Genomic DNA, 9,299 nt, shown 5'->3' with positions numbered 1-9,299 from the left:
TTTACAAATGAAGAGACTAAGTTTATAACATATAAAAAGAACTTGTTAGCAGCCTCACAGGTAGCAGGTGTGAGAGCCAGATCTGGAATCTAGACTTTTGATTTTTCATTCAGGTAATTTCCTCTAAACAACTGTATGACATTTGGTAACAAAAAGTTTCCCTGCAGATTATCCCAGAGAGTTTTAACTCCCAAGCTGTTTTCCCTCAGCTATAACTTGGCTTCTTGACCACCTTCTTTGGTCACCCATTCCTATTCCCTATCTCCCTCCCCTGCTCCCATTTTCAGTTCCTGAGATCACAGGCAAGAAAGGCTATACCATACTGGCATAGCATTATATCTATTTGTAGATTCATTTCAGCATTCCTTATTCCCTATGGATGTATGGTTCTTGAATTATCTCCTTCGTGCCAGTTGAAACTGGCTCTTACTGTAATCTTACTGATCCCCTCATTAACCCATGGGTCCAACACAATCTTTGGCATGTATTCATTATATATTTGTAAAAGAATCATGGTTTTACCTTTTCTGAAAATTATTCTTAAATAATGGACATTTTCTCAATAACGTATGAATAAAACCTTCTTCAGGAAATGATGCCATTTTTCCTGATCTGCAACTTAGAGTCTCAGAAAAGATTGTGCTCTCTCTGCAAATGCTGTTTCATGACCTAATTAACAAGTTTAAGGACGTGCCTTTCCGTGCAGCAGTGGAGGAAACAAACAATGTGAAGGACAAAGTACACACAGTGAACAGAGCTGAAAAACTTCCAATTTTCATTTCTGCCCAAGAGAATCAGAGCATAGAAAGAGTTATCTCAATCCTTAGATACAACAATAGATATGAAGTCTCTCTCCCGCCCCCTTCCCTTCTCCCCCAACAACTCCCCCTCCAAGGGATTGAGATTTGGAGAGTCATATTATTATCAATTAGCAATTCTGTACTCTGATATTTGAACCACAGCAGGTGAGAAGAGAAAGCTGGGAAAGGAACCAAATTTTCACCCTATTCTCAACACATTAAAATAAAGATATCGTTCTGAACCCTGCAAGCATCAGTCATTGTTGTCGTCATCACCATCTTTGTCCTAATTCATAATCATTCACAGAACTTGTTACAAACCTTCAGGTTTCAGCCTGCTGTGTAGAATGATGGGCTTTGGAGCAGGTCGTCAAGGGATCTGACCTCTCTTTCCAGCTCTGTCTCTGGCTTATTATGTAATCTTTGGAGCTTTGATTCATCTGTAAAAACGAGGTCGTAGCTATTGAGCGAATTAAATAAGGTCAATCAAATAAAGTAACGTATACAAAAGCTCTGTGCAAACTAATAGCTCTATAAAAGTTTGTTTCAGTTGCTTGACCTTTCTCTGTCTCCTTATCTCTAATGGGAACAATAATGGTACCTACCTCGTGGAATTCTTTTGAACTCCAATAAATGTAAGAACATTTCCTGACATAGTGCTTAAAAAATGCTAGCTATTGATATTATTAATGTAAGCTCCACAAGGGGACGTGTCGGATTTTAAACATCTTTTCCTCCTCCATAGAGCATAGCACCGGGCACCACCCGGCTACATCTTTTCAGGATGATTTGCGAACGGAGGAATCTTCTGAGCCCAGAACACACCACCCGCGGGCGTTTGCGGGTAGGACTGCGACAGACCGGAACCCAAAAGCTGGGGATGTTGAGGAGCCCGAGCCTCTTTGCGCTTGGCGCTGGCCCCGGAAGTGGCGAGGGCGGGGTCAACGCCGCCAAGAGAAATCCTCCGCCTCGCGAAGATGCTGCTGGACCTGTCGGAGGAGCATAAGGAGCACCTGGCCTTCTTGCCGCAAGTGGACAGCACGGGTCAGGGGCGCGGCAGCAGAGGGTGGAGTCCTGTGGCTTGGGGGACCAAGGGGTGCGCCCAGCGCTCATGGTCTCCTGGCTTCCCTTGCAGTGGTCGCGGAGTTTGGGCGGATTGCGGTGGAGTTCCTGAGGCGAGGCTCTAACCCCAAGATCTACGAAGGCGCCGCCAGTAAGACGGGGAGAGTTGCTGCACGGGGAAGTGCGGGCCATTCTTTGGCACCCTGGAGAGGAGGGGTTTTTTGCAGCTCCAAGGGTCTTACTCTCGTTGTGGTAGAATAAAAGCAGAAAGGCTCTTCTGGGCGCAAATCCTGCCCGCCCCCTGAGTAGTTTTGAGATCTTTAAAGCTTCCACTGAGTCGGTGTTGTCATGCGTAAAAAGCATATAATACCATCTGCCAGAGATACCGTGATGCTTAAATGCACCCAAGTGTGTGGAGTGGCTGGGTGAGGCATTAATATCCCGCAGGTGTTTGGTTATAATTAGTTGTTCAGACATCCGCTTTTGCTGCAGTATTGTTTTTTCCCTGCTGGACGGGGCTGGTTTCTGAGCTTGTCAGTCCTTGGAGTTCCTCTTACGCCAGACTTGAAATAGCTGAGCATTCAAGAGAAGGACTGTACGGCTGATATTAGACTCCATGGGTCTGCATTTTGTAAAGAAGGTTACATGGCGGGAAATACTGGAGGCATCTGCCTGGCAGTGGAAAATGAACAGGTGGCTATTACCAACTCATTATTTTTCATTACGGTGCCTGAAAATAGGAATAATGGATAATATTTATGCCTAAATAAGAATTTGAATAAAAGGATAAATATCACACAATAATTTATTGGCTTATTTTACCATTTTCCCAGGAAAACTCAATGTGAGCAGTGACACTGTCCAGCATGGTGTGGAAGGATTAACATACCTCCTCACTGAAAGCTCAAAGCTTATGGTAAGGGCTTCTGTGGACTGTTTTGTATTTCTTTGACCTTAAAAAGGTCCAGTATACTCTACATCATAGCCCTGGCAGGCATCTGCTTGTTTCAGTAATGTTAATGGTTTATAATTGACTTAGTGAAGCCATGCGTAAACAATATGGGACTATAATGTGATCTGCTGGCATGAATGCCTCTTCTAGTATAAATTAGAATTACTTCTAATTCTACATGTTATTAAACCATATACAGTAGTATGTATCCTAGGAGGAGGGAGAATTAAATGACTTTTTTTTTTTTTTGGCATATTAGCAATATCTAGCTTGATGGAGAATAGGAGAGAAACTGGCCATCTTAACAATTCTTTTTATGTTTTTTTTAAAGATTTTGTTTATTTGAGAGAGAGAGAATGAGAAAGAGAGAGCACGAAAGGGGGAGGGTCAGAGGGAGAAGCAGACTCCCCGCTGAGCAGGGAGCCCAATGCGGGACTCGAACCCGGGACTCCAGGATCATGACCTGAGCCGAAGGCAGTCGCTTAACCAACTGAGCCACCCAGGCACCCAACAATTCTTTTTATGTTTTAATAAAAGTATTTTTATGTATCAGAGACTCAGATTTTGGAATAGTGGGCAAGAGTTACCTTTAAATATAAAGGATGTTATTTCTTTTACCAGGCAGAAAAGAATTAGGGGATAGTATATTCTTTTCAAATATTTTAGCATTTACTAGACAAAGATAAATTTAATGTTCTGTTAAACTTGATTCACTTTCAGATTTCTGAACTGGATTTCCAAGACTCTGTTTTTGTTCTGGGATTCTCTGAAGAATTGAACAAATTATTGCTTCAGCTTTATCTGGACAACAGAAAAGAGATCAGAACTATTCTGAGTGAATTGGCACCAGACCTTCCAAGTTACCACAGCCTTGAATGGCGACTAGATGTACAGGTATGGCTTTTTTTTTTCCCCACCTGACGTAGAATATAAGATTAATTTTAGTTCCATGCTCTTAAGCTTATTTTATTCTTTACCACCTTAACCAAACTTTGGTTTGAAACTAATTTTTTTTCAATGTTTATTTTGAGACTATTTCACAAATAGTTCATTTTCTTTTTTTTCTTTTTTTTTTTTTTAAAGATTTTATTTATTTATCTGAGAGAGAGAATGGGAGACAGAGAGCATGAGAGGGGAAAGGTTAGAGGGAGAAGCAGACCCCCCGCTGAGCAGGGAGCCTGATGTGGGACTCGATCCAGGGACTCCAGAATCATGACCTGAGCCAAAGGCAGTTGCTTAACCAACTGAGCCACCCAGGCGCCCCAATAGCTCATTTTCTTATATGCTTAATGTGTTTAGATTAGTTTAATTTGCATAGCTTGTAAGAAATAGGTTATTTTGAAAAGGAGATGGGCATGCAGATTTTTAAAGTTGTATTTGATTTTATGAAACTTTTATGTTTAAACAAAACACACATATATTAAAGTGCACAGGGCATTGTAAAGCTCTGGATTATCACATGGTGAAAACACCCATGAAACCAACACTTGCCCATGACAGGCACCCCAGAAGCATCCTCTTTGCCTCCTACCAATTACTTCCCCTTCCTTCCTTTGCAAAGGTAACCAGTGTCCTGACTTCAGATACATAGATTACTTTTGCCTGTTCTTTAACTTTCTATATATGGAATGATTCAGTAAATATTCTTTTGTGTCTGGCTTCTTTTACACATCCTGTTTATTTAGTTGTTTGTAAAGCCACACAGATAACCGAAAGGGAGTTCTCAGACTCTTGCATGTAGCCCTTTATCAAGCAGTGACAGATAAGTTAATAGATGTTTATTGAATGTCGTCCATTTGCTGATTAGAGCTGTGCTAAATGCTTTGGGACAAAAAAGAAGCATAGGACATTTTCTCAGATGGAAAAGATGTTATCATTTAGTTAGGGATATTAGATGTTCTCAAAATAACTAGTACTTAAAGATAGTTGTAAAATAGATTTCTGGAGGGGGGAAAATATAATTATATAAATGAAGGTACAACTGAGTATTTATTATATTTCAAAAACCTATAGCTTAGGTGGTTCAGTGTATGCTTGCACAGTCCAGAAAAGTTTCAACAAAAGGAGATGAAATTTCAGAAGGATGAATGGAGAAAACCAGTGTTAATATTCTTGGAAGAGGAGGCAGCGTAGTTGTAAAAGCCCACATGGATGTGGGAATGAGAGTTGAATATGTGGTATAGCGCACTAGTCCTCAAACTTGACTGCATATTGAAATGGCCTGGGTAGTTTTAAAATATTTTCATGTCTGTGTTCTACCCCCAGAGATTCTGATTTATTGTTATGGGGTTTGACCTGGGCATCAGGATTTTTTAAACATTGTTACCCAGGTAATTCTAGCTTGCAGTTTATAAACCACTGTTACAGTGGATTCTTACTGATTTGAATGGTGATAAGATGGTCCAAACAGGTTACAGAAATTCAGTGAGAGGGTTTAGCAAGTATAATCCAATGTGATGAGTGCTTGAATAGGTACAAACACAGATATGGTATAAACCAGTTTATAGGCTCCATGAGGGCAATTACTATGTCTTGTTCACTAGTCTGTCCCCAGCACAATGCCTGGTACATAATAGGCATCCAGTGCTGAATTTTTAAAAGCTTCTTGTACAGTTATAATGTGCTAGGTGATGTGGATTCACAAAGAACCAGACACAGTTCATGCTCTTGGAGACACCATAAGAAGCAAATCCTGTGGGGTTCCCGGGGAGGAGATCACTATTGCTAAGCTTTTATGTTTCAGTCCTCTCATAATAACCAGGTAGAGGAGGTGTGGGGATGGTCATGTTCATGAGATTCAGCAGTAATTTATCTTGTACATCTTTACCGTTCTTTTGAATGGGGATAATTTCTGAATTTGGGTTCTGGTAGCCCTTAGAAGTTATTTTTTTGGCTTTGTGATTTGCTTTGAGTTTTTCCATTATGAATACATTTTTAGAAATTAGAAACTTAAGCAATTGAATTTTCTAAAACTCGGGAGAGCTCATTTACCCAGTGAAATAGGTTTGAATAGCCGTGTTATTGCAAGGACTAATACATTTTAAAGTTGAGGGTGTACTGAATGAATATTGCTTCATGTGGTGAAATGCATTTATGGCTAAAAAGCTACTTAAAGAACTAACTGATTTTCTGAGCTCATTAGTCTTAATTATTACAAGGGAGTTTAACTGGAGTAGATTCTTCTGTTTATGGGAGGAAGACTTGTCAGATGAAGATCAGCTAAATGGCTGGGAAACTAATAACAGGATATAGGACCTTTCATTTTTGAGTAACTGATTTGTCTCATGAACACTGGTAGTGAATGGACAGTTACCATCTAATTATTGTGCAGTTGCTTACATTAATCATCATAGTTTAGTTTCTAATAGAAACATTTCCCTTCATAAGTTGCCACCACAGTTAATGCATTTGATAGCATCAGTAAATTGAATGCATCTGAGATTTTACCTTTAGGACTGATCCATTTAAATTGCTGTTATTTTTACAAGAAGGACAGAATTTCCTCCCTATTAAAAAATAAGTCCATATCAAGAACTTCGTGGCCTACTGTTCTTTATCCTGTATTGTCATCGAAATTTCTTTCCGAGAAAAAATTAGGTTTGATTATGTCTTACTAGGTGTTTGTTAGGGATGTTATGTAATCTTTATTTAGAAATTTTAAAGAGTGGTATGGATACTTATTTGTAAAGGATATTAATTTAGGTGTTATGTTGTCTAAAAATTTAAGGATAGATTGAGTGACCTTAAGTCTCTAAACAAAAAGTTCATGGCTTAATTACACACCTAGATACATTTGGTCCCCATCTGTCAATGCAGTTATATAGAGAAAAAAGAAGTATAAACAGTGCATAAGTGAATCAATAGGTGGTATTTTCAGTCATCATACTTAATAGTTTATCTATCTTTCATACCTATAATTTTCTGTACTAGAGAAATGATCATACTTTAACTTAAAAGTACCTATATTCTGTTTGGTAACTGGCTCACTCAAGGGGATTGACTTGTTTCCAGATTATTTTTGACATTAAATTTCAGCCATGGGTCAGTATATTAGGTTCTTTTGGAAGCCATATCACCTAGAATTAATTGGAAAGAGTTATTAGTCAGAATATTCTGTGTTGTGGTATGAAATTAATCCTGAAATCTCAGGTTTAGATTTGTTACTCACTGGAAGTCTCTTCAGATTGGCTTCTTGTCCTTTTGCCATGACTCCAATAGTTTTAGGTAACAGTCTTGCTTTCTTGTGTAACAAGATGTTTCAGGTTCATCTTGTACAATTGTTGTCCCAGACCTCTAACCACGTATTCCTTTAAGGAGGTCCTGGTTTCTTTTAAGGAAGAATAGTCTTTAGAGAACAGTCTTGTGCTAGGACAGTTAGCCACTGTTTCTAGTATTTGGATTTTTTTTTCTTTTAAAGATATGTCAATTGTACTTTTTAAAAAAATTTCAGAATATATCATTCTGATATATTCTATATCAGAATATCTATATCAAGATTATAGATATTCAGTTTAAAGAATAATAATAAAACAAGTACCCACTGCCAAGCTTAAGAAACAAAACAAAACCATGTATGACCTCCCCCAGTTACAACCCCTCCCACTCCTCTGGAGGTAACCATTATCCTGAATTTTCTATTAATCCTTTCTTTATAGTTCTTTTTTTACACATGTTTTTTCATTTAACTTTAGTTTTTATGTATTACTCTGCAACTTGATTTTTGATTTTTTTAGATTTCTCCATAACAATTTATATTGCTGTAGTTCTTTTCTTTTCATTGCCATTTAGTAAGCATTTTATTGTATGAGCATTCTCAATGTATCCATTCTATTATTAAAGAATATTTGAGACATTTCTAATTTTTGACTCTTGGAAACAAAAACAATTACTGTTATGAATGTAATATATAAACATGTAAAAATTCAAGGTATATACCTAGGAGTGGAATTGATGGTAATGTATATTTTCCGAAGCCATTCTCTTTTCACTCTCACCAGCAGTGGGAGAGTTCCCATGACTGTTGCTCACAGTGCCTTCATTTGGACAGGTTTTTAATTCTTGCTGGTCTGATATGTATAAAACAGAACTTTATGGTTTTGTTGGCCATTTTCCTGATTTCTGATAAAGTTGAACATGTTTTCCTATGTTTATCTATTTATGTTATTTCTCTTGTGAAGTGCTTACTTAGGTCTAATGCACATTTTTCTCTTGGTCTTGTAGGTTTTTTTGTTGTTGTTTTTGTTGTTTTTTTAATCAGAACAGTTTTTCATACATTCTGAATACTAATCTTTTTTTTGGCTATATGCGTTACAAACTATCTTCTCTAAGTTTGTGGTTTGTTTTCCCACCATCTTTAGGTATCCTTTAGAAGAAAATGTAACAATTTGAATGTGGTTCAGTTTATCTGTTTTTTTCTTTATGGTTTATGTCTTTTATATCATGTTTAAGAAATCCTGTATGGCAAGGTTGTGTGTATATTCTCTTCTTTTTTCTTTCCAAAGTTTTTTAAAATTTATTTTTCATTTTGAAGTCTATGATTCATGTAAAACTTGATTTTTGTATATGATATAAGGTAATTATAAATACTGTGTGTTCAGCATGATTGTTAAATAGTTATTATACTCTTATTCCATTTAAAATGAAGCTTGCAAGCAGAAGCCTCAGGCAACAGATTAAACCATCAGTGACTATAAAGCTACACCTTAATCAGAATGGAGATCACAACACCAGAGTTCTGCAGACAGACCCAGCCACTCTGCTCCATTTGGTTCAGCAATTGGAACAAGCATTGGAAGAGATGAAAACAAACCACTGTAGGAGAGTTGTGCGCAATATCAAGTAGTTCCAGTTTTAAGGATTTATTCCCTTTGAATCACTTGTGAATTGATGATAAGCAACAGTTACTTTTCAAAATTAATTTTTTATTAATTGACAGTGATAAATACATATAGTTTCCATGCAGTTTCTTTTCCTATGACAAGATATTGAAGTCATGATCAAAAGCTAAAGTAAAGTTCCTTTCCTGGTGCTAAATGTGGTCAGTTTCTTCACAAATTAAGATGTATTTTATATTTTAAATGTGTAAGTAGAATTGAATCAACTGGAAGTGAATCTATACTGTTCATATCTTTTGTGTATATGAATGTCTTTTTTTGGTACTTCTTTTGATTGCTTAACTTTATTATTTTCTTCTTTATTGACCAAAATTTGAAAATAAAATTCACAATGTAATACCATTGCTATTCAGAATATTTTTAGACAGTTCATTGTTTTTGACCTTTAAAAGCACCCACAATGTTAATAGCCACAGAATAGCTGGAAGTAAATATGAATTTTTTAAAATGCTACATTGTTTAGGCAGTTCATGCATTTTTCCTTGCTAGTGAAGGTAATAAATACTTACCATGTTGCTTAAGTTTGGGTTGTCATGGCTAATTACTTACATGGTACTCAAATCTGTGTGATAATGTTGCATTTTATCAAGG

At 37.2% G+C, this 9,299-nt stretch overlaps 1 protein-coding gene across 1 annotated transcript; it reads left to right on the top strand.

Moving 5' to 3' along the window:
• Positions 1-1,716: 1,716 nt before the first annotated feature.
• Positions 1,717-9,058, top strand: COMMD2 (COMM domain containing 2). The gene is made up of 5 exons (XM_034996846.1): positions 1,717-1,844; positions 1,936-2,013; positions 2,696-2,778; positions 3,535-3,708; positions 8,459-9,058. Exons 1-5 carry the CDS (start codon positions 1,778-1,780, stop codon positions 8,654-8,656), a joined length of 600 nt encoding a protein of 199 aa, XP_034852737.1. The 5' UTR covers positions 1,717-1,777; the 3' UTR covers positions 8,657-9,058.
• Positions 9,059-9,299: the final 241 nt, after the last annotated feature.

Source organism: Mirounga leonina, unplaced genomic scaffold (genome assembly GCF_011800145.1).
Source record: "Mirounga leonina isolate KUSES-001 unplaced genomic scaffold, KU_Mleo_1.0 Mir_115, whole genome shotgun sequence".
In the NCBI taxonomy this organism is placed as follows: Eukaryota; Metazoa; Chordata; class Mammalia; order Carnivora; family Phocidae; genus Mirounga; species Mirounga leonina.
Note: the sequence above shows the minus strand (reverse complement) of the source record. Positions and strands in the feature narration are given on the sequence as shown.